Here is a 25,927-nt window from a genome sequence, read left to right as displayed (position 1 = left end):
CAACAACAGTAACATGACACGTATTCATTCAAACGCAAAGCCTCGATACAAGTCAAAGACCTCTAATAATTCCGAAATATTGCAATATGATGTATATTTGCTAGTTATTTACACACATGAATTTTGCTAGCTATTCACATGCACATCAGTGCTATACAAGGTTAGAGTAAGCTTCGACCTCTAAAAGTGTTCGATAAATTACTGAATAGCTGTGAGTTCAAACATTGCTGACAGTAATATTTCTCATGCAAGATACATGGCACTTACTAATTGTTCCATTACCCACAATCGATCGAAAGTTCACAAACACAATAGAATAAGAGCAATGAACTGTAAGTGGTTCACTATTGCTAAGAAATGCGTTCTCCTTCTTCTGCCGCCTTTTACCTTTCCTGAAAGAGCAGGTACCGACTGACTTTGGGGTGGAGAGAGGAAAGTCTCCTAGCAACAGTCTTGAGCAAGAAGTGCTCCGGGGTCGACTGCCCTAACTACACGGCAAGACACTACACAGGAGGAAAATCTTCCACCCCTCCACCTGCACCTGGTGGGCACTAAGTCAAGTTTATATGGACAGTGTGGCCCGCAAGGAGAGGAGAATAATGTCATCGACTATTCTACCATCAGCCACGTGACAGGTCATGTAACGATGCATGACGTCAAGCGTGTTTTCCTCTCTTTCTCTCACACACTCACCAACAATCTCGCACACTCACACTCTGGCACTCTCTCTCTCTCTCTGACACACTCCCTGACACACACTCTCTCTCTCACATTCTATCACACACTCTCTCACACACTCATACACTCACACACACGCGCGCGCTTTGTCTCAAGTAAAGTCTTGTCTATTTTTGCACAGCAGCTAGCTTAGATTCTAGGGATCCCAGCCCACTACTCTTTGCAGAAAATGACCTAATATACACAAATAAAGTCGCAAATGCCTTTAGCGGTTCTTCTACAGTAGCTCCTTCATCAAAGAATGAAGTCACATTAGATGTAAAACATCAATGCTGCACCACCCCTGTAATAATAAGGCCGAGGCCTTTAAAACGTTTTAATCATATATGCATTTGGGTTAATAGTCCGTTTAACGAAGGATAGTTTGCCATTTTTTCAGTCTACAACAAGTTGAACTCATTATTCGAACGTTCAGTCTATTAGTTCTGTAATCGCAAGACAAAAGACTTGAAGCTTTTGTAGAAGAGACAGTAGGTGATGCGCCGGCAATAAAATTACTGATCAGGTAGCAATCTGGAAGCCGTCCAAACATTGGTAAACAACAGCTGATGGGAAGCATAAATTTTGCTTTTTTCTCCCTTCAGCACGCAGGCAGTCACTTCCACGGCGCTTGCGCTCGTCATATTCCTATTGAGGTCCTCTGTGCTCCATCTGGGATGCGCCCACGTCGGGTGCAAAGGCTATAGTACGCAAAGGTCACTGGTATGGTGAGCATGGTGGGTGACTGGCTCGGCAATATTCCCAGGGCAGATCTTCCCACTGTTCTGATGGTGACACTCGCATCTTCCGTGACACGCGTATGAGACAGATGACTTCTCGCGTGTGATGACCTCCCTTTGCATTCCGGGACTTCAGATGAACAACGGAATTATTTTGATGATCTAAGTATTCTCTTGAACTTTCTGAAGGGCCACCTCAAAACCAGCTGTCAGTGTGACCTCGACATCCATCCTGTCGACTTAACAAATATCCTATTGTTTTGGGGTTTTTTTTTCATAGTTTTTCACTATGCAACATTTCAAAGGATAAATAAAGGGATTGTAGCTATAAAAATCTCAGTAAACTTTGAAAGTTCCGCAAGGCTGTCGCCGACATAGTGAGCATGTGTCACTCAATGTCACGTGATTTTGGTAGGGGATATCAGTGTTCCACGATACACGTGCAAGCGCAGGTGATGTTGGTATTCCAAAGTGCACCGGTCTAACAGGTATTCAAACAGGGTCGGGACCACTGTAATACAAAACTAAAGGAGCGGTTTTGGCGAGTGATGATAGAAAGCGAATAGCCTTATCAATGCACATATATTGCTCTGGTGTATATGAAACGTACACCTTTAGTTGCATTAGTGGCTTTCTGCCCCAGCTTCATCAGATATTTCATTTAAGAAAAACTATTATATTAGTCAGTTCTTGTTCTTGTGCTGCGAATCGACATTCGCAACATCACGTGAGATAAGCAAAGTACCCGGTAAAATGATGAGATGTCTTACAAAATAAAATTGTTTTAAAAATCTTTGAATTCTTGTGTGATGACCAACATCACTAACAGTAACAAGACTAACAACAATCAAAAACTTAACAACAGTAACAACATCTGAGATGACTACGCAAAGCTGACGCAAGGCGTGACCCGTGATCCGTGACGACGAAACATGACACGTGAAGGTCAAGGTCCTTTTGTCGAAGTAAGGCAGACCAGCCGCAACGCCACCACACTACTTAATCCTTCACCATGCAAGCCGCCTCAAGGTCGCTCGCACTACATAAGCCTTCACCATGCAAGCCAACCCAAGATCGGCCCAGCTGCCACTTCAAGTTCCTCTCACCGGCTTTGGGTCCTGGCCGTCGGTCAAAGGGTCAACGGGACCAGGAAATGTCGCTGATGAAGTTTTTCATCATGGCCAGTGTCCACTCCGGCTGATCATGTGGGACATCGTGGCCAGCGTTCCGGACTATTACCTATCAAAGAGAGAACTCCACCTGTCAACTCGGTTCGTTTCATATTGTCCAAATGTGCATTTACTTTGTACATTAACCAATACACATAAACCAGTACAAATGGACATCAACTAAGGTCATGTACATTTAAATGCTTCCATCTCAAAATAAAGCGAAATCATCTCAATTACAAGAAATACGTTTCTTGTTTAAAAAAAAAACTAAGCTTGTTTCTTTTAAAATGGTATTAGACTGATGTGTGCCTTAAACTCCTCCTTCTCCTCCTCATAAGATTCTACAATATTTGATCCCTTCCGCTAAAGTTTCTTACAGAAAAATATCTCTCCGTGCTACGCAATTTGCAAACACTGTAAACTTTTTTCGAGAGAGGCATAAAAACGTGCTTCACCTACCCGTGTAAAATTGTTAACCTTGGTGACGTAGCCTGCAAGTTGTTTGTCGTACTTCCACAAGATGCGATCCATGGTGCCATAGGCCTCCCGGCCAGACCAAGGCGTAGACAAGAGAAAGGCTTCGGCCATGTTGATGTTGGCCACTACGTCCAGGCTTCCGGTGTAGTACAGTACCTGTAGATGAGGCACAAAACATTAGTTGCCAACAGCAGCCAACAGCTAGTCTTCTGTATGCTTTTTACTGCATGCCAGACTGAGCCACAAAGTGATGCTATGACATAGTGATGATCATGATGACTGAGCTTTCTAAAAATGAAAGAAGCTTTTGAAGAATGACTCCGTAGAAAAATTGTTTACAGTTTAGAGTTTCCTACTTATCCGCCGCATAGACATGGTGTTTTGACTGCACACATCACATTCGCCTAACATCCACACGACTAAGACCTCTAAAACGGAGACCTCACAAAGAAATCATGGCCTTAGTACAATGTGTGCTGGTGTGCCACACCAAATCTACTCAAATTACTAAATCCAAAAAAGCGGAATATTAAGTTAGGTTTACCTTATAATGGTCCATTAAGAAGCCCATCTCGAGCTTGGTGCTCTTCATAAAATCGTTCCCGAATCGCATCACAACAGTAAGGAAATTTTGGGAGAAATGGTGTTGAGCATGAAGAGCTCTGACCACATCCGTTCTGTTGAAGAATTCCGGTAAGCTGAACTCGTCAAGCTGAACCTGTAGTAGAAAGGTAGTAATAACCTGTATTCGCGGTTTAGATAAAAACATTTTGTCACACTTTGGCATCTCAGAAAATCAATTTGCCGATGAGGCGGACAGATTGAAAGTGTGAAAAAACTTAGGACCTCTTGCAAGCAGAAGCGAAATAAACACCTCAGATACGAAGGATGGGTATATCGAGGATATAAATAAGCTTCCTTAGAAATTAGGAAATACATGCGGTGAAGAAATTATGTTACTGAAGACTTCATAGGGTCTTACCTTGTCTTGTAGTATGTTATCAAAGGAGGCATAGCCTGTTTTTGAGTACATGTACTCAAAGTAATAACTGATATATTCCTGAAACATACAGCAAGAATAGAGACTAAAGAAATCTATTAAACGTGCGCTGGAAGTAGGTACCAGCTTATTTCTAAGGTTTTCTTCGATCCTCGTGGAATATTTTAACATTATAAACTCAAGTCTACAATCAAGGGTTTAGGCATCAATGGATTAAGCTTATTTAACTCTTTTCAGCAATTGTCTTCATTTTGCTCCATACACTTCCCAGTGACATCAGAAGAGGTTATGTAATCTTTTGATGAGTGATTTTCATAGAAGTGCAGTTTTTAGTCTACAGCAACAGTACAGTCTCATGAATAAAACACTCGCATGTCTCAGCCCACACATTCCTTCATAGCTGTAACATTAGAAACCTGCCCTATTCAGCCATTACTGGTAATGTCAAAGTCTTGCCATGCTGTGAAGCAAGACTCTACTTTTACAACATTCTGTTTTCATGGCCACCAGAAATAATCTTTCTTCATGTTGTCTTCTCGAGGAACTGGACAAATGCACAGTTTTGTGATAAAATCTTCAACGTGCTCAATGTTGTTCATGCGCCGTTGGTCGTGGTGCACGACTAACCACTAGTCCTCTCTATTAAAGACGAACAGTATGGCTGATAACAGTGATAAGCAGAGAAGACTGGTCATGAAACACATCTGCCCAAAGATCGTTCATGAGGTGATTTCAAAATGCAATAACAAAAGTGTACAGTGTGTTGAAAAGTGAGGGATGTTTCACAAAGTTTAGTTTAGTCCTTGTTACTCCTCGAGGAGCATAGGGCCGCAACAGATGCTTCACTAAACTACACCACAATCACAACAGCTCGCTTGGTTTTGAGTACCTACTACCACACTAACGACTTTATCAAAAATTCGAGCTTATCGGCGTATAAATAATCTATTGAAAGTTGGATTCACGTTTCAAACCAAGAAATGTAGAGTGCTGATTTACTAAAGTGAGCTCTCACGTAGCCATCTTTGTCCTCTGGGTAGAACGGGTTGTGGTTGGGTTTGGCCAGACCCTCCTCTATTTTCTGTCTGTGTGCATCACGGGAGTGTTTGGAGTACATGCCAACGCTGTACAGGTAATCAGGCAACGCACTCAGCATCTGCAAACGTCCAGAGTCACAAGTCTGACTCACCAAGAACAGCAAAAACGTGTCTGGTAGATTGGGGGAGGATGAATCAGTAAGTTGATGGATAAACAGACGTATAGTTTGCACCGAGAAGAAATGAGTGAAGGAGTGAGCAGTAATTTGATTTGGTTTGTCTTTTTTTTTTAATCTTTTACTGCAACTTTACTCTTTCATTTCGTGGGCTTACAGATGGCGGGTCGCAGAATCCTCCTCCCAAGTAAACACCTGCCAAAGGTATGTGCACCGTCCGCTGCTCATTGAGGTTCTGGTGATGAATGAAGTAGGCGAAGGCTGGGACGTACTTTCCCGCGTAAGACTGCGACACAAGCGATAACATTTCTGCAGATGGGTGGTTATTTGTTTACTAGTTAGTTCTTTCGTTCGTTTGTTGATAATCGGTAGCTAACAGCTATTCTGCCATATCTCTGTTTGAGAAGGAACGGAAATAAGTCATAGACCTTCCTCAAAGAATAGCTATTAAAGTATACTGCTACTGAAAATTCCTTCGATTAAAGAAGTTATACACACATATGCACGCACACTCGTGCTCATGCACACACGAACGCACGTTTTAACAAATTTACCTGTCCTCCAACGTAAAATTCGAGAGAGGCGTATTCTGGAAACATCTGGTAGAACTGTACCATGAAACTGTAACATAGTGAGATGGCGATTATATCTGTGTAATACATGAGTACTGTATTATGTGGACTGCGGTACAAAATATAATGATACATAATTCAATAATTTGTAGGATGCTAACATCAGCCTTTTGTTTTTCTCCGTCAGCTTGGTTTTGCATTGGTGCTGCAATAACATCCGGTGTGACTACTGAGTAAACAATTTTTTTCCTGAGATCAGTTATTCGGTTCTTTGCAAGGCTCCTGGCGTATTTTTTGTTAAAAAATGGTTCTGAATTCACGTTTAATAAACATATTAAAACCAGGCACGGCACGCTGACGACTGCAAGCCAGCATTAGTCTTTTTCTTAAAGAATATAAACAGCTCTCTGTTTCCTTAGCATGCATGCCTTTTGCTGATAAGAGTTTGGCGACAGCAGGATTTGTGTCCGTGAATTTTTAACTGTGCCTTGTGATACAGCCCATGTTTAATGCCTAAATAATAGGCAACAATAGAGAAAATAAGAAAACTATAGAACTTAGGTTATTCCATCTAGAAGAAATATGTACTATTTATATCTGAATAGACCCTATACCTGTCAAGACCAGTTATAAATTAACATATTTAGTTTTTACCTATACATATTTATATATTTATACCTGTACAGATTTCTTGATACATCCTCAGTGTTCTGCGCATAACAGTTGCCAGTTGTTACACTGAACCCTGTTCCAACCTGAAACAAAAGTGGAATGTCAAGACCAATATGCAACAGGTAAACAAATGCTTTTACAATATAATCAACATCAGAATGTGAGTTTTGATTATCTGGCAAAAGACCGTAATAAGAGGACTTTTTTAACTAGGTTTTCTTTCTTCGTTGCGTCAGGGTTAGGGTTAGGGTTAACTATTAGTTTATTAGTTGCATCCTCTCACTGTTATCGCAACATTTTTCTCTTCCTAATCTTCTCTTTGCGTGTATCTCTCCTGTTCATGGTGGTGGTTGTTTGCTGCATGCTGCCTGCCTCGTCTTTATTCACTTGGTTTTGTTAATGGTGACCTTTTTCGTTTTTCTGTGTGTTGTCTTAGATAAGTGAAGGAAAATTAGATACTGGGATAGTGTGACATTTCAGTTTTTCTTTCACGTACCCCAGCGCAGAGATAGATTCACATTTTCGTGGTGTTAGGGAAATAATTAAGTAGCGTATGTCACAAAACACTATTAGTTCAAACTCACCGGACTGTCAGTACACATCAAAGAACACACTGTATCAATGAAAACTCACCGGATTGTCCACATACAGCATAGAAAACGCTCCAGCCCAGTTTACGGGTCGTTCTGTCACTGAAAAAAGAAAGAGTAAAGACAGTTTAACTCTGAGATTGTTAACAAGGTTTGCTACCGTGGCCTGGCGGGGAATAATCTCGACTTGGGAGCAAAAAGTTCCAGGCCTATGCCCAGAATAGGGTCCCCGAGTTATTACGGACGGTATATCCCTTTGTCTAACTGGCTAGAGGATGCCTGCTACCCGTCACTTCTCTTGGTTCGTTGATCTGATTCAAGGTTTTGAGTCTTACATTGATATGTTCATCTGATTTCGATGACTGCGCAACTTTTCTCCTTCTGAACCATTGTATTTCTTCTTCAACTTCTGCACCGTCTTGCCATTACTTAGGTTTTAGGTTTGTGCTCTGGCGATGTCAGTATTACACATTCTATTTTCTGAAAGTGCATCCAGCTTTAGAAAGTTTTGAAACTGAACTCTCTCACCAAGCTTCTTAAAGGTAGGTCTGGTGTGGCTGACATTGTGAATCTCCAGGAAGCCAAGCTTACAATGTTAGCTTGCTGCTCTAACAAGACTTGTGTGAATGGAACGATATTCTGTTTGCGACCAGCTTCCATTATCATTGTGTCTTTATTTACCTTTTTTGTCAAGCCTGCCATTAATGGAAGGGTAAAATGCTATATAAATTAAATTAACTAATTACAACAATTATTATTTATCTATTTATTAGTATTACGAAAGGAAAGAGTGCATGGTTTCCGACTTCCAAGTCTATAAAAAAAAGTCTTTAACCTAATTTTAATCCTAATCTGACCCTAAAACTAAGTACTAAACCTAAATACTAACCCTACCTCATAGCCTAAGCTAATCTAAATCTAGATGTGGGACTGCACAGCTTCTGTGACCTCCCCCTGGTTTGATCTACGTACCGACGGTAGGGTTACACTGCATTTTCAGGGGCCTTTCTTTTTTTGGAGGGGAGGGTGGAGTCAGATGTAGAGAACTGATTATTGATGGCAGAGGACAGATACTTACGGACTGTTGTGGCCAGCTTAGTTTTATCCTTCAGCTGCAACGGACCGTTTTCAAAGATGGCGCCGTACATTGACGACCTGCCGGGGCCGCCATTGAGCCACATGAGGACTGGCGCCGTTTGTGGATTTTCCTGTATTGACCAGCAAAGCTTGTCAAGGGTTATTTATTTATTTTTTTTTTTTTAAACTTTGAGATTCTCAACTGTTGAGCCCTCATCGATAAGAGGTAAAGTAAATCTAATGTAAGTCACACGGTAGGTTAGTCTTTAAGCAGTTCATGAACGCTTTTTGTGCAAGAGTTTATTTGCAGCGGTCACGAGATCCAAACGATCAAAAGTTTTCTCGCCTGCTAGTCATTTGTCCTGTGTGTGTGCAGTCAGAGAACATAAGAGCTGCTCAGAATATTGTTTGAAAATAGTATACGCCTAGATAGTCCTTTACTAAGTATGACACTACTGATCTCCGAGTCTGTCCGACTAAAGGAATTACAAACTTTCCACAAGCTACTTACAGCTGCCGGGAAAAACCAGAAAAAGAGATTGCTGCCACATGAAGGAGTGTCGACAGTTATGTACCCCGAATAACTCTCCACGTTGTCCCCTCCGGGTAGACAATTAACTCGACTTTTTCGCCGTGCTGAAAGAAATGTTAACAGATCACAAGTGATAGGTACGATGCTCGGAGATGTTTGAAAAAGAAAGAAAACAAATGCACACTGAGATAGACAGACACACTGAAACACAAACGGAATTGTGAACAGAGAATGCAGAAAGAATAAAAACAATTGCAATCGTGGCTGAGAATAAGTTTTTCAGTTATTGATTTGCAATGAATGTCTTACCTTCCTCTATGTTGTTGGATGCTATATAAGGAGACAAAAATAAGGGTCCATCTTCAACGTCACAGTTTAGGGGGACCTGGGTGGTTAAAGCGTGTGTTTGGACAGCAACACCGAGGATAAAAAGTATCACCAGGTTGATCTCCATTAGGATCGCCTGCGTCTGAAAACATGAATCATCGCAAGAGTTCATCGGACAATTCTATCGAACCAGTGGATAAGCCAAACCAGAAAAAAAAACAAAGTTTTCAAATGAGTCAAGTTAGAAAAAGCACTGTAACTATAAATCAATGCTTTTAGCTCTGAACGACAGAAGAAAACCAGTGCAGTTGGAAAATTGCGGAAGGAGCAAACAGGTCCAACAAAACACTCTTGCAAGTAAACATCTTCAGCGTTAACAAGGGACCCACATTTTCTTCGACTGAACGAACACAATATTCACCCAAAACACATTCCAACGTTTTCCTGTATAGAAGAAGCTACTATTTTCTCTTTTTATTTATCCTTACTTTACGCATTTACACTTTAACGGTTTTTCCTATCGTATCTATAAAACAAAAACACTTTTTTTTCAACCTTTCTAATCGCAAATATTCATTTCATTCTTGAAATCATTTCAGAGTGCGATTTATTTGGGCGCTCAACCCGATTTTACTCCCTTTATTTTCTACTTCGTATAAATAATATAAACTGATCAATACCCCAGAATTGGATAATCCAGTCAATAAAGCGCAGCTATTCGGTTCCACGAGAAACAACTTCTGTTGTACGCACATACGTGAGATGTCTTCAATTGTGATCGGTTAACGTGTACAACACTTTCCATTCACAAAAAAGTTCAACACATAGTGTATTCATGTACAGTGCCATGACATTCTTGCTAAAAGCATAGTGTGGATCTTCTTTGCGGGAACAGAAAAGTGTGGCCTCAGTGGTGTGTTTTCTCAAAGAGGGGCTGCTTGTGCATTCTCGCCACTTGGCAATGTGATCCCTTGACAGACGATATCTGCACAGCAAAATCTTAGTATGTGTCCTGGCGGGAAAATATTTAGCTTCCCACCTCACTGACCGCGCTAGCTGTAGACCTTCTTCACTGGTAGAAATATCAGCTCTATGCTGGCACACGGATGGGTCTCTGTACCCTGTACCCGAGATTGCCTACGACTACGTAGACTAATCCAAGGCCAAGATCCTCTGCTGTTTGGGTAGAAAATTCAGTCATAGTAGGGGACAAAAAAGTCAAACTTTGAACCCTGCCTGATCGTATTATATCTGATGCTCAAAGTCATGTAGCGGACAGTAAGGAAACCAGGAATTTCTCTCTTTAACAGATTTTTACACGTTTCTGGAAAGAATTTTTTGAACCTTATTTGAATCTGATATGTTGTCCGCTTGTAAACGATGGGGTTGATAGGAACCATTCAAACACGCCCTATTGTGTTTATTGTCAATGACTGACAAAAGAAATGAGCAAGAAGGGTCACTTAACAACTTTCCCCAGGTTCTAGAACTTCACACAGACAGCGGCTATAATTTTTTTAAGAAATCGCAATCAATCAACAGCACCAAGCACATAAGGTCAACACCACAAACATCACGATTGTACGTAGATACGTTTATGCTGCGAAGCATCAACCAATGAGAGAGCTGGGAAATTTAATTATGTGTATGTGTACAAGCGTGACATCATCTATCTGTGCATGTGATTTTTGTAGGTGTGTATCTTGAGAAATGGAAAAGGGTTAGAACAAATTTACTCTTTAAAGGTAACTTTAAATCACTAAGAAGATATGCGTTACGTAAAGCACATACGCATGATATTCTTTGTTTTTAACGAAAAGAAAAAAGAAAGCTACCAAGAAATAAATAAACGAACGAGTAAGCAAGTACAAAACAAAAACTAAGGAATGAATGGACTCTTACTGTTTAGGGTGTAGAGGACTCTCAGCTGGTGTCCCTCCTGTTTGCTTTACTGTCGCGGAGAAAACTGTGTACAAGACCCTGTCTGTGGAAGTCTCTCGTCCGACTGGCCTCTGCAACGACGTTGTTCAAGAATGTAAGCTGCACATTCTTGGCTCAAAAAGCGTGTTATCTGATCCGTGACGTCTTTGACCTGGCACAGACTCAGGAGCTGGCGATGCGGCTCCGTATCTCACCTGCGGGCAGGCGTCACTTCACAGCGGCTGACATCCATCACCAGCAAGTGCGCGCTGCAGATAAGCAGGGCGATGATGCACGTGCTGCAGTCTTCAGTGAACACTCTTCACGCAGCTGGCTTCCAGCGCCGTGGTCTGCTGGTGTAAACATCACGGAGATCGAGTGATTGTCTACTTGGCCACATCTTTGTTATCGGTTTTGTTTCCAGCCGGGTGCGTGGAGAAAGTGTGAGAGGACGTTCAAGGAAAGGGAGAAAGATTTATTGTCACGATTGCATCGGAAAAATAAAACACACCATATAGTTCCACGTGCAAAACCGCATGTCATAAAGTATATCTCCTGAACAACTACGACACTCCAATACGGTGTTTTGGGGAGGCTGAGTGCCTCTTAGTTTTCCAAGATGTAGAGAACGGCTAAAAGGTATCTACCCATTACTAACAATATTCTCGATACTGGTAAAGGGCTTTCGGGTGGAACGGGAGGTCATGTGCTCTGGTTTCTTCTTTGGGCTTTGAAAGGGGTGTTAGTTCACTGATATGTTGGACATATTTTTTTCGTGTCTATTTATACATTTTGGTGTGTCTGAGCATTGGGAAATTAAACAAAAAAAAAAAAAAAAAAAAACTCACCGAAATAAACAGTAAAGGTAAAAAAATTATCTTATCCAAAATCTTTACTGGGTAGGTCTGTTTCTCTTGTATCAAAACAGTTTTCTTAACCGCGTTGAGTTGTTATCATATTCTCTCATCGATCATTGCTGTGAAGAACTTCCAGATATGTGCCCTGTATTTCAGTCATCGCAAAATCGTTAAAGAAATAAGATACAAAATAAGCAGAAATTAAATAACATCCTTTCTATGCCCGACTCTCAACCACAACACAGAAATAAACTATTCATCAGAGCAGTGGTGAACACAACTCCCATACTCAAGAAATCAGCCTATTTTTGCAGTAAATTTAGCCTCTGTAGTCTTCAAACTGTCGTTGACCCTTCTTCCACCACTCTAGTTCAGCTCTCAGTTTTTCCTTCTGCGCCTTCAAATCGAATAATTTCCCTCGCAATTCAAGAATCAAGGTAGACATTTTCTCAAACTTACGACATCTCACACAACTTTCACATGATGTCAGGAATCGAGATATCTTGAGAGGTATCATCGCACACTGGATTCAATGAAGCAAAAGTTGAAACCATACCTCTGTCAAAACGCACTATAAATTTTGTACTAATCCCGAAACTGGCAAATATTCTTTATAATTGATCGACAAAGTGCCATCCTAAAAGGTCAGTCGGTTATCTGGCAAACGTATATTGTATTCAACGCTCACTAGAAATCATTTTCCAGCCATCCGTTAGTCTTTAATACCATCAAAGTCTCCTGCCATCTCCTTGTTCTTGCGGGCTAGAATTTTATTTTCTGGTTCGACCGAGAAGTTCTAACTTCTGTGTACGCATTATGAGCATACTAGGTTAATTTCGTGAAGTTTACCTTTTTATGAACTTCTCTACAGAGGTGAATAAAATTTCATTTTTGAGAGCACGTTTTTCCGCCTATCTTTCTGGCGCCCGAAGAAGGGTTTGAGGAATGACAAGAACGCCACCAATCATTCGATCTTTCGTTGCACGTGCTCCTAAAAAACCGTTTAAAGAGTTCTCTACGCCACTACGAAAAGGGAATTATAGAGAAAAAAAAACTTATAAACAAGCCAACAGAAACAGGCAAAACAGGTCGCACATCGCATAGAAAAATAATCACTTTAAAAAAAGCTTGAATGTCACGGTTCTAATCCACGTGATCTCCAAATGCGTGCGAAAGAAACTGAAACGAGACCTTGTTTATGGTAGAATCCAGGGCCCAGTTGCACAGCAAGTTGCTAAAGGGGGGTGAACCGATTATTGCTTATTTAGTAGATACCGATGTAGTTACTCTTCCAACCTGCTGGAAACTAGAAACGGTGGACTGCTTCAAGTGACTGAGTACTTGGCTCCTCCACCTGACCGACTAGTGACAGTTGTGTTCTTCATCTCATCAATGTTACCATCGTGGTAGTTAATGGACGGAGCTCAGCAACGCGACTGGCTCCCGATGTTTACAAAGTTTGGCTCAACATACCTCGGTGTAATCAAAGACCGGAGATTAGAAAGATGCATCACGAGGGAGATAACTTTCAAACACGGCAAGGAGAGATGTCTGATATTGTTGGCCGGGGTTTAGCGGAATAAATCGAAGTCCAGTGGTGATTGCAGTTGAATGGTAATACTGTTCTGTGCTACTCTTTCTCATCTCACATGTTTCAACATTAATTTGTCTAAACTAGAAGAAGAATAATTCTAATCAATATTTACATAGGTTCCTAAATCTCTCGACATTAACTAATCTTAGTATTGTTAATTGTTCTATTTCATTTATTTAACTTGTTTATTTATTTATCCTTAATGTAGTATCTGCATTTATTTTATACTTTATTCAAAGAAAAAGAAAATCAAATGTGATTGCATTTACACACATATGCAAACAATATTTAACTAACATAAACAAAATTATTAGTATTATAATACATCAACATACACCCTCCGGCTAAAGACAAATAAGAAAATAAGAAAATCTATGAGATCTATACAGTATAACAATTTAACCCTGAAACAAAAGTATTTGCTCAAAATGCACATAGGCACAAAGTTTACAATGCATTAACACATTCAACTGCATCCTCTAAAACATCAAGACCCAATATATTGGAAACCTTTCTGTTACTTCGAATTATTTGTTTTATTAACAACTTTTCTTTGCAACGACCTGCAAGAGTGTTTTTCGCCAGTTTTAGTCGAACTGTGTTTCGGCTCCATATGAGCACAGAATTGATGCACAGAATCAATAAATTTGATCAGTGGGACAGACATATGGAAGGGTCCATTCCTCCTATAAATCAGGTAACCACTTGTGGGATGGGCACGGTCTGTTCTCTTGTCACAGGCCCAGGCCGAAGTGAATCACACAACCAGTCTGTCCTGACTACTTATTAACCTAATTCACAGTGAGCAAGGCACCATGTCAATCTATTGTGAAGTACGTTTCACGTGAGACGATCAGTAAATTTCACACTGGCTGACAATGTCAGCTAATATGTCTTAAATTATTGTCTAATTGTCACAAACAAGATAACGTTGATTAGTGTCAGCTCCATTTCTCTCTTCTCGTCGCGGTCCGGTGGTGCTCGTCACCAATACAGATCCGATTGTTAGGGTTCAGATTTCGTCTCGGGAAGGCTAATATTTTTTTCTTTGCATGAGGAGTACCTGTTTACAGGACCGGCTGCTTTGTCGTAAAATATCATAAGAGACAAGATTTACATAAAACACCAGGTCTGCCCGACCCAATCCTCTTTTATTTTACAAAACTAACGAGATCCGTCAACTAGGAAGAGAGAGAGACAAATGACAAATCTTTATTTACGAGATGGTAACAGGGTAAACAAAACTTACTGTTTTTTACATTTAGCCCTCGATCTACAGAAAAAGGGATTCTGTGTTGTTTAATACTGAAAAAAGCATAAGTTGTGATGCTACCACCGCGTACACGCGTGTGTGCGCATGGCTGCACTCACTGTCCCCATCCTTTCTTTTAATTACTGTGAGAGGTGAGAGTGCGAACATCGCTCACCGTCAACATGGAGTTTGCCCCCCTCCCCAAAGCCAAGCATCTTTCTACGACACATACACACAAGGGGTGGAAGGTGGTGTAGCTTGACGATTACAGTTACATGCGGTCACAAAACCCTCAGTTTTTAGTTCATTCAGATATACAGTATTTTCTGTCTCCTTTTCACAGCTCCTTCACCCTTCACAGAGCTGTTTTAGACGAAAATCAGGGGCAGACACTGTCACGGACAAGGGTTATTGCCCCTGATTGTGTTAGGGTGAGCATGTGTTGTCTCCCTTAGTTGCATGAATAGAGAGGAATGAGTTACTAACAGTGAGCAAAGTGGTCACATGAGTCACTATTTTTGGTGGTGAGCTTTGGCATTCCTAAATAAGACATCTAATGAATGAGATGCAGGGAAGCTGTGTGATGGGAATGTAATTCTGAGCCAGGAATTAAACATGTTATTCTTTTCATCACCACTGATATACTATGGTAACTGCAGGTGAAAGAGGAGTGTAAAGTTTAATAAGAAATTTGAGACTGAAAATAATGGATTTTTTTTATTTTAAAAAAGTTTATGTGCCTTTAAATAGAGTACTCATTAATTCATGAGAATTGCAGGATTACGTAAGTGGGGGGGGGGGAGCTGAGAGAGAGCACCCTGTCTATGGACCATCCAAGGAAACCCATGTGTTTGCACCCCTATAGTGGACGTTAGCCCCCATCTGCAAAAGAATAATGACGATCTTCAACCATCGGCCGTCGATGTATCGGCCACACCAACTGGCGGGACCACGGAAGAATTGGAGTCGTCTTCCTTAATGGCAGCAACAGCCGGCGCCGCGAAGTAAGGACGTGACGACATCGTTCCCATGACGGGACGTGTCCTTCGGCAACTCTGGTAGTGGTAGATTACCAGAAGCACCTGAATATTGTCTGAGAACGGGAATTACGGAGGCCCAGCCCTTCCCCGTCGACACGGATTGCCATTAGACCACAGTGTTGACTTTTTTCTTTCTTTTCCAAGTGAGATAATTCTTGGGTTGTGTGTATGTATTTTCGTGGAGCAGAGGGTGCTAAAAGTAAGCGTAACTTTTCTTTGTCTGCTACCTGCTTATTGGAGACACTTAACGTGGAACTCAGTCTTAAACGTGTGAGAAAAACTCTTTATGCATTGGATGGAGAGGTGGCTGTAATAAATGCTTTTGAACTCATGTGTGTTGGCATAAGCGACCTTATGTGGTCGGAAGAGGTATGGGGTGTCTTTGTGTTCATAAAAACTCCACAAATATTTCCATTGAGTTTTTAATTGAGTCTAATGTTTACCACAAAGAACCCGGGAATGTATCTCATAGGCAATAACGCAACATCCGAAATCTCGGAAACAGAACTTTGGGCTAGAGGAGACAACTACTGCCAACTTCACGAACAAAGAAAACTGCAGTTGTTTCCCTTCCTCCGAATGGCCCGAGTTCAGATAGAAGTAAGAATGTAAACGAAGATAAGTACAGTGAATGCAGCACCTCTGTCATCTACAACTAGACAATTTATTGATAAGGCGTGAATTATGGGAATCTGAGACTGTTGTGATGAATATTTTTTTTCTTTCGTTGCATGGAGGACTATACGCTTTTCGTTAATTTACATATCTGTCTTACAGTTTCCTGATCCTAATCGGCGTTGTGAACGCGATACGCTACGCTGAGCTCGAGGCCGACTCTGTATCACAAAGGTGAGAACTAGTAAACGTGGCCATGCCACCTTAACAGCTAGTTCTTAATTATACCTTCCACTTTAATTTACATATTTAATTTACGACAATTAAAGTGTCCACCTATTATAGCATCACTGAGTCATTCAGAGAAAAATATTGCAACGCTCATTACGAAACATCATTGATCTGTCACAGCAAAACATATACTTATCTATTGCAAGACATTTAAATTGTACACGACAAGATGTTAAATCGTACATGTAGCAAGGCACTGAATTCTACATGGCAAGGCAACGAATAATAATAATAATCATTATTATTGAGTTTTCAACCTTTATTTCTTCGTATGGGTGTGAAATCAATTGCACTGCACACAAAAGACTACAAACGACCCAACAGTCAACCATACAAGAGACATTAAGCGTCAGTAAACAGATGACATGACAAAATTATAAGAGAATTAGTGTATGGATGGAGTCATGGAGAACCTAGGAGTGAGCAGAACATACTCTTGACTATGCAAGATTATGCAAGATTTTTCTTAATAAAAAGACATCGTTGAGTCGCTAGTTGCAAAATGTCATTATTATCATAATTAACAACATAAATTCTACAGAACTGGGGGGGGGGGTGGATACGTCGATCTACACAAGAGCTAAAGCCTGCAAAATGTCTTTTTTCAGGGAATAATCAGGAAAAAGAAAAATATTTTCCTTTTCTTCTCGTTTATGACTGGTTACACAATAATCGCCACAAAGAAGGGTGGGTGGGAATAATTAACTTGACTTTGACCCCGTTCCCGTGTTAACCAGGTCAGGTCACTACACTCGTGAAAGCTGATAGGTTGACGTCAACATCCAATCGAATGTGTCGACAGGCCCCGCAGCTTACACGTGGCTAGCGTGTGGGCAGACTTCCATCCCAGCCAAGTTGACGTGTTGTTATTTATCTCGAAAGATCCACAGTATTCTGGTGCAGACATAGGCTACAAAAACATTTACCTATACGCCAGACTGGTTTCTCTGCTTTGTTTTGTTCTTTTGTTTTTTTACCTTGGCAAGAACCTTAAACGTTCGCTAAACAAACATCTCTTTCAGCACAATAATTCAAAAATGAATCACAATTCACAACAATCAAAGATCCTAACCTCTGACGGGTTCTCATAATGTGGCTGACGATGAAATAACACGTCTGTTTGTTATGGTAGCCCATTTTGGGATAAGTAATCTCTCATTCAAGTTATCACACTTACACAAATTTGTTTATTCACGCCATATTATGATTTACTAATTATGTTATTTATGTGTTTGAGTCTGTGTTGTGAGTTTATATGAGTTTGCATGTTCGTATTGCCCGCTTGCTGGGGTACTTAGAAAGTATTAGCAATGTCTGTCCCGCTCAACCACGCAAAAGAATTTTATGACTGACCTTTGTCACGATACTGTCTCTTGTGCTTATAAAGCTTTATGCCTACCCTCCCTTGGAGCGTCTTATTACAGCAATATCCTCCGGGCACCGCTGTATAAGACAGTGTATCAGCGATTTAAGCCGGTGGTGAAGACAGTAAAGTGATGGACGGAAGAGAACACTACCCGCCTGCAGATGTGCTTCGACTGCACAGACTGGCAGTTTTTTTAATGACTTGGCTTATGCTTTTTGTGTTGACACAGTCCTACCCTCTAAGAAAAATGACATATTTCCAAATAATAAACCCTGGGTGACGAAGGAACTCAAATCTGTGCTGAATAATAAGAAGCACATGATAAAAACACTAGCGAACAGAGGGGTGAGGTATGTCATTAGGGAGGCAAAGAAAAGATACAGGGACAAAGTTGAGTTGCAGTTCACAATTAAGAATATATCCTCTGTTAATGAATGACAAAGTAAACACTATTTGAAAACCTGTAGATTTTACAGGTGTTGATGATCGTGATCTTCCCAATGTACGTGCTTAATTCTTTTTATGCCCGCTTTGAGAAGCATGACTTCTCTCACTGTTTCCATACTAAAACAGTCTCTGGTCCTTGAGCACGGGTTGATGATTGCCCAGTCTTCAGTCACACATCTGTTGGAGCGTGTAAATGTTAACTGTTTCTGTTAACGGTCTTCTCTCAGATCCTGTTGTACCCTGTACAGGTTCCCCTCAAGGCTGATGCTTTTCTCCACTACTGTTCAGCTGTAGAATCACTACGGATAGGAGCTTCCTTATAAAATTGCTGATGACACTGCTTTGTATGGTAATGAACGTGTTCATAGTGACCCTCGTCCTTACATCTACGCTGGTGTGACGCACATTTTCTTGTCTTGGTTGCCTCAAAGACAAATGATGAACAAGCCTTATGTACTCGTCAGTACTATCCAATTATGCCATCGAGGTCGTTGACTCTTATAAATATTTAGTTGCTATCTTCGATAACCAGGGACGTCAACACTGACACGATCCTCCTTTAAAGCCAGCACTTCCTACGGAAACTGAGGTCTTGTTGTCAGCTCTGTCATTCTCAGTTCTGTCGGTCATTCATTGAAGTTCTCATTACTTTTTATTTCATCTTTAGGTTCCACAGCCCCTATCTAGGAAACAGGAACAGTCTTTTCTCCTTGGTTAATATGTCCTTTATTAATAAATCCCCGGTCATTTCGCCCCCACAGCCTGTCAAATTGTTTCAACTACATATATGTCCACTTCGTCCCAAAACACAGAAAATTCAAATCGTCCCAAACCCAAGAAACGAAGTTGGGACGAAATGGTGTTACGATTTGGAACGATCTGACTCGTGCGCGATATAACTGGGATGAAATGACCGGCTTCCCGTTACTAACTGTTCCCAAATCACCGGAAGCAAGCAGAGGGACTTAGCAGTCATCAGTAATCAGCAAATCCTTAGGAAGGCATCCCGTATCCTCACTATTCCTGATCATTTGTTGACACATGAGTTCTCACTCTTGTGGTCTGGCAGGAGATAAGCGATGGATGCCTGTATGCAGAACGAATCGTCACCTCAACTCGTTCGTTCCACGTGCCTACACTTGATCATTTCAACGGGCCTCTCACTGTTGTGTCACCCTGGGGTGACCTGAGGCAGTACACCAACTGTATCTATTGTTTCTGTGTTTATGTTTTTATATATATAGAACTTATTCACTGTAGTCAATATGTATGCACTTATCTGTTTAATGGTAGCATATAAGCTCTACCTATAATTGGGGATTGATAAAATTGCATTGTAAACGCATGGAACGCGAGTTATTGTATGTTGTGATCATTCCGTCCTATAGAACTCTATATCAGCAGTAATCATAGCTGAATCGTTGCAGTAATAGTAATATATAAGCTATTGTGTCCTGCTCTATCGAGTCTGGTATAAAAATCTGCCAACAAGAAAAGTCAAATGCAAATGCCGTCAAATTTTATAGGCAAAGCGTCTATATATACATGTATACCATTGCATACGTATGACTGTTTGACAAGAATATTGGCTTCTGGTCTCTCCGGGAGAGTGTTTTGTCTCAACGGAACTCAGAAAGTTATGATGTAATCTGATTAGTTGAATGTACCATTCTTCTTGTTGCTGTTCATCCCCAGTGGAGCCGTACAGAGTCTACGATGCGCTGCTAGGAACGAGACCAGGATTTCCGTTTGTCGTTGGCCTACTTTGCTATTCTGTGGCACACTTTCTAGCCAATCAGCCACTCCTGCACAACTTTTTTTCTTCTTCTTCTTTCCTCCCCACACTTGTGTCTGACGTCCAGCGGGCGGAAGTCTCCGTGCAAGCAGCACGGCAGAAACTGACGTCGAGATCATGACGTCACAGGTCGCCTCGGTCGCGCGCGAGCGTTACCGCCCGACACCGTGCGTCACGTCACATCAAACGCTCCGATTGTTGTTTCCGGTCATGTCCGCGCACGCACTCAGAGCGTGGGACGCCGACACCATCGTGAGTTCGCGAACGACTCTCACGTCTTAGCGGGATTCCGGTGTAAACAAACAAGTGTGTGTAACATGTAACACGTAACACGTAATGCTGTCTATAAAGCCTTTATTCACACACGCTGCTCTGCTGTGGCAGTAAAAACCTGGTCAAATATTAATACAACTTTTTTTTTTCAAAATGCAGCAGCTACCAGGCTCTGTCAACATGCTTTACTTTCCGTTTTATTTCTTTCAACAACAACAACAACAACAACAACAACAACAACAAAATCCCGTACTCCAAAAACTAACCCTGCGCCTACCTTTGTAACCAAACAAAATCAAAATCTACCTCTATACCCTAATTTTTCGTACAAAAGATGAAAATGGCGCTATCAACAATGAAATTGAAAGAGAATTAAACCTGTGACCTTAAAAAAAAAATCCGAAATCACACTTTCAGACGATACAGAAACCGTAACACAGGTTCTACAGGTTATTATTATTTACAATAAATATTAATATAATGGGTCGTATTAACTTTGAGTGATAATCTTTCCCGGCGAACATGGAGGACAAATGTTTCTTTGCACACTCTCAGATATTATTTTGAACTGCTGGTTTCGGTTGGTTTGTCAACTCGATTGAGGCAAACTTAACATTAACTCCATTGACAATGCTTCTTTTAGAATCGTTTTCAGACCTTTTCTTTACACTTTTAAAACTGAAAACTCGTTTGAAAGAGCTTTAGAACCGCTCAACATGTGTTCCATTAAAGAGTTCTGTTTGAGGACTGCTCTGTCCTGCCTGTGACAATACACCAATACTTGGTTGAAGACCTCCCAGTGACGACATCACACGGTCAGACAGAATACCCGAATCATGTTCTCGTTTCGAGTTTCTAATGTGCTACCTTTCATTTCTTTCAATAAAACTCTTCCACTATTACCTTTATTTTCTCTTTTCTAGATATGAAACTGTTTTAGTAGGAGTCATGTTTCGCTTTATGAAGTACAGTGGAAGATCGCGTGTCCTGGGTTCAGGTCTCTCATCTCCAGTTCGCTGTTTTTTTTTTTCTGGACGAAGCCCCTGTTCACAGGGTCGGCTGCTTCTGCATTAGTTTCAGGATATTATCAAAAATATTTCAGTATAAATGGTTGATTTCCTTTCATAAAGCTGTTTTAGTCTAGAGAAACATGTTTGCAGAATCAATTTCCAGTTCTCTTACATGATTTCAAATTAAATATGTACAGAGAGAAGCTACTTTTCAGTATGTGTGTGCGAGATAAAGTTATTGTAATTATTGAATAGGATATCTCCATATCGTCAAAGATTGTGTTCAGCAAGTGTTCTCTTATCTGTATTTAAGGCAAATACTCCGTGTCTTAATCAGCTTCCCACAATATTTTTTCCTGTGTACAGCCATCAAATATAGTTATAGTACATACAGAGAATGAAGTATTTTAATAAGACGTGCGGCTATTTTGGGTGTTTGACTGGTCAGACATCATTATGTGTCATCGTATTTGACAAGACCATTTGTCTTACGGGCACAAACCCTGAGCTTGCAGCAAGATGTTGTCTGTTCAACTTTATTTTACTTCATTTTCTTTCCCATTCCTTAGGGCAGTCCGGTGGTGCAGCGGTTCAACTCTTGTGTCTGGCACGCTGTTCTTTCTCTGCATGTGGCATCTGTTTACAGAGCTGGCTGATACAGCCTTAGCTGCTGGCTCGGCGTAAAGTACCAGTTCTACCCCTCCTTTGACTTCCATCCATTTGGTCCCCAAAAGCACCTTCTCGCCCCCTTAGCCCCACACGCCACCTCTCTGGTTGGCAGGATACGGGTGATGGTGACAGAAATGGGTTACCCCTCAGGTATTTTTAGAAAAGCAAAACTGGAAGAACTTACGACAAAGTTTACAAAAGAGAAAGAAAAGGCTTTTAAAAAATCGCTGCATGAATAGTCTTCTGCTTTTGTAAGGTTACAAATCCCTGCAAAGCTCGACCAGCGGATGTTTCTAGCGATGCCACACTCTAGCGACGCAATTCGGACTAAAGATTGAGTTCATGACTGTTAAGTGCCATTATCAAATATTTGCATAGCAATGTGAATACCCTAAATCTCACCCCATTTTGGCCACGTGTACCAGCTCAAGCTAGTCCAAACTGGCTACGACCAGATCTGTTTAACGTTGACAGTAAAGAACGCAGTCAGTCAACCGTGCAGCGAGTTTGCTTTATGTAACTGCATCGGTCACTAAGTAATACAATGGTAAAAAAATCCTTTGATCCTAGATAACATGCGGTCACTGGATGCGTCAAGGGGTGACATTAAAAGACCTTTCTTTTCATTAGGTCCCTGATATATTTCTCATTTTGAAAACCATTGTCGTGTATCACGAAGTGAGGAGCAGTCGTGTCACATCATCCCATAACTGGTAAGTCGTAGAGGAGAGCTGATAGAGTTTTTTGAACTCACGCCAGCCGGGATGGTATTAGGCCCTCCTGAGAAGGTCTAATTTCACATTGGCCACCCAACCTTTCTTATGATTTCCTCGGCGTCGAACGCCTTGAACACAACCACGGAGGAGGTGTCATGTCATGTCATGTCATGTGGCCAAGTGTCATGTCGGGCGACAAGACCGAACCACTACAGTTTCTGCCTCTTGACGGTAACAAGCAGAGACTCCAGGGGACCCTTCAGACAGGTGACTATATTGCGGACGATGTCTTTAGTCTTTTGCTCCTTGTAATCAATCAGGAGGAGTCTCCTGTAACACCTCGTTTCAAACTCCTTCGCACTTGTTGTATTAGGAAGGTCAGGTCTCGCCGCCGTACAACATGACTGGCACTAGGAGAGACTTACAGAACCTGAATTTGGTGCAGAAGCCGAGGCTGTCGCTGCTATGGTTCTTAGACGTACGTTGTCCTCACACCTAGTCTTTGATGAGGGTCGCGCCTAGGTACCTAAAGGACTCCACCTCCGCCAGTTGTATCCCGTTCATTTGGATGTCCACCTTGCTAAGCCCGATGGTGTTCACCGTGACCTTACTCTTCTCCGTACCAGACCTTCTTCCACACTGAACGAGCGCATTGCCCATTGCCCCCTCGTGCCATACTCTATCGAATGCCTTCTTAAAGTCGATAAAGTCAGATCTTCCCGTGCTGTTTGTGTTTCTTAATGTAGACTCGGCTATCGAAGAACTGCTCGATGGTGCTCCTACCGGCTCGGAATCTCAGCTAGAGTTTCTTCCGCCATCATTATGAGAAGCTTTGTATACTTCAGCATAAAATTACTCTATAAATTAGACTAATCAGGCTGACCGTTGATAGTTTTGGCACTGCCTCACGTTACCCTTCGTAGACACGGATACTACCAGTGACTGCTTCCATTCCTATGGCCACTGCTTGGTTGCCAGATCTTCTGGCACCGGACGGAAAGAGCTTTCACTAGTTCTTCCCCGGGACATTGTCCACTTCGGGAGACTTTCTTTAGTTCAGACTCAGAATGGCCTTTTCGACCTCTGCGCGCAGGAGGCACGAGGAGCAGTAACGGACTATTAACGCTGTTCAAGGAATAAAGTTCCCATAGACTAGTGGCCGGAGGGATATTATAAGTGGTTTATCATGTCGAGGGCAGTGTAGATGGCAAACAGAGACCAATAATCTGCTTTCACCACGTTCTACATTCCTTAATAAATAATATGGAAAGAATGTGGAAGGAGAAAGAGGAAAGGGAAGGTTTTCCATTTCGGCCTGGAAGAGCTTCGAACCGCTAAACAACCTTACCTGGTCTAACTACCCACTCAACTATTCGCATGAAAACAATAAACAAAACAAAAAAGGTGGGTAGCCAGTTTCTTGTCGCGCTGTGATCATTTGATAATCGCACTACCAAAACATTAAATTCATTACTTTTTATTGACTAATAAATTGTTGAAATAAATGAAATATGAATCTCGTTGCTGTGCATTATTCAACTGATTATAAGCTCAGCCTGACAGGCAATTTACAGTGAGAAACTTTCCTGCACTTCTGATCAGTAAAAAGAGAGTCCGTTAGCGCTGACAGTTACACTAATATATCTCGCAGAAGCCACCATTCAGCCCCATCCAAGCTTCCCCACTCACAGAGCACCTGATCTCCTAACGACAATCCGTTCCACATACTGCTCCTCGACCCTGAGCCCCACTCCTCCTCCTCGTTCTCTGACGTACACCTTAAAGCTCTACAAGAGTGCACAAATGGATTTACAGTTACTTATTTTCAGATGACTGGGCTAAACTCAGAACAAGAATTTCCATAAATTTGGGCAAATGTTCTCCCCTCCCCCCTCTTTTTTTTTTTTTTTGTTGTTGTTTATTGTTTCAACAACGTTCTAAAATAATGACATCATCAAGACCGTAGATACGGTTGCGTTGTGGTGGCTTTAACCAATGCGAGAGCTGGAATCGAACGTTAACTAGGAAATTAATTATCCATGGCCATGCGTGACGTCACATACAAGAGGAGGTTTGTAGGAATGTATCTTAAGATAAATGCTGGAGATAGAGAGAAATTTATTCATGTTTCAAGAAATAATATGTATTTGGGGAAAAAACAAAATATCGTGTACTCTTAAACGCCTTTAACTTCTTGATAGTCAGACAGCCGAGTGTAACTTTTCCTTCACTGCCTGCGCCAGTAATGATAGGGGTGGTGTGACGTCACTGTGGGTGACAGCTGATGGGTGATATGGAAACTTTTCTTCTTCACAGTTATTAAGATTCATCTTATTTTCAGGTGGTGTGATGTTTGTTGCCTTCTGCCTTTACAACTATTACTTATAGGTTAGGACAGACTTTATGATCTACCTTTCACCTTATAAATATGTGCACAGTTCGAGGTAATAAAATCTGGACAATTTACATGGATAGAATTCACATAGATGCTAGACTGTGCTATTTTGAGCTGTATTTGGTGTGGAATGCATTCCGGCTTGTATGACGTTTGATATTTGGCTTGTGTATAGTGTTCATGTTGTGTGCAGACGCTGACCTTTGGCCTGGAGTACAGTCATTTTGTTCTGACTTATATTCATGTCACACTGTCATCTGTGAAACGCCTTGAGCTTGTCCAATAGGGAGCATAAGGCGCTATTTTACAAGCGAACTGTTATTATTATTATAACTGAGTAACAATAGTTGCTTTGTACACTGTGCCTGCATTAGAGTAAATTTGAACTGATCAAATGTTTTTTTTTTATATACATGTCTAGTATTATTTTGATCTTTTTTGAGAGGTATAACATTCCAACATGTACACAATTTGAAAACTTGAGGGGGGGAATAACTTAATCTTTTGAAACTTCCTTTTTTCCCCAGTTGATTAAATAACTATCCACAATATTTAAGTCCCACTTTGTGGAAACTATTGTGGAATAACAGAAGGAAAT

The 25,927-nt window shown here is 41.2% G+C and overlaps 1 protein-coding gene and 1 long non-coding RNA gene across 2 annotated transcripts in view; one reads left to right on the top strand and one right to left on the bottom strand.

The window, feature by feature from the left end:
• Positions 1 to 77: 77 nt before the first annotated feature.
• LOC112563779 (probable serine carboxypeptidase CPVL) lies at positions 78 to 11,190 on the bottom strand. The gene is made up of 13 exons (XM_025238105.1): positions 10,992 to 11,190; positions 9,072 to 9,231; positions 8,742 to 8,866; positions 8,232 to 8,361; positions 7,197 to 7,255; positions 6,570 to 6,646; positions 5,874 to 5,940; positions 5,477 to 5,605; positions 5,122 to 5,262; positions 4,089 to 4,166; positions 3,651 to 3,824; positions 3,089 to 3,262; positions 78 to 2,696 (listed from the first exon to the last, which is right to left on the bottom strand). The coding sequence occupies exons 2-13, from the start codon at positions 9,214 to 9,216 to the stop codon at positions 2,595 to 2,597; spliced, it is 1,401 nt and encodes a 466-aa protein (XP_025093890.1). The 5' UTR covers positions 9,217 to 9,231; positions 10,992 to 11,190; the 3' UTR covers positions 78 to 2,594.
• A 5,148-nt stretch (positions 11,191 to 16,338) lies between these two features.
• Positions 16,339 to 25,927, top strand: part of LOC112563514 — a 44,262-nt gene continuing 34,673 nt past the window's right edge. Inside the window, exons 1-2 of the long non-coding RNA XR_003099071.1 lie at positions 16,339 to 16,352; positions 16,530 to 16,601. This is a non-coding gene — a long non-coding RNA (uncharacterized LOC112563514). The remainder of the gene's footprint in view (positions 16,353 to 16,529; positions 16,602 to 25,927) is intronic.

Source organism: Pomacea canaliculata, linkage group LG5, assembly GCF_003073045.1.
Source record: "Pomacea canaliculata isolate SZHN2017 linkage group LG5, ASM307304v1, whole genome shotgun sequence".
In the NCBI taxonomy this organism is placed as follows: domain Eukaryota; kingdom Metazoa; phylum Mollusca; class Gastropoda; order Architaenioglossa; family Ampullariidae; genus Pomacea; species Pomacea canaliculata.
The sequence above is the reverse complement of the archived record's forward strand: the minus strand, read 5'-3'. Positions and strand labels throughout refer to the sequence as shown.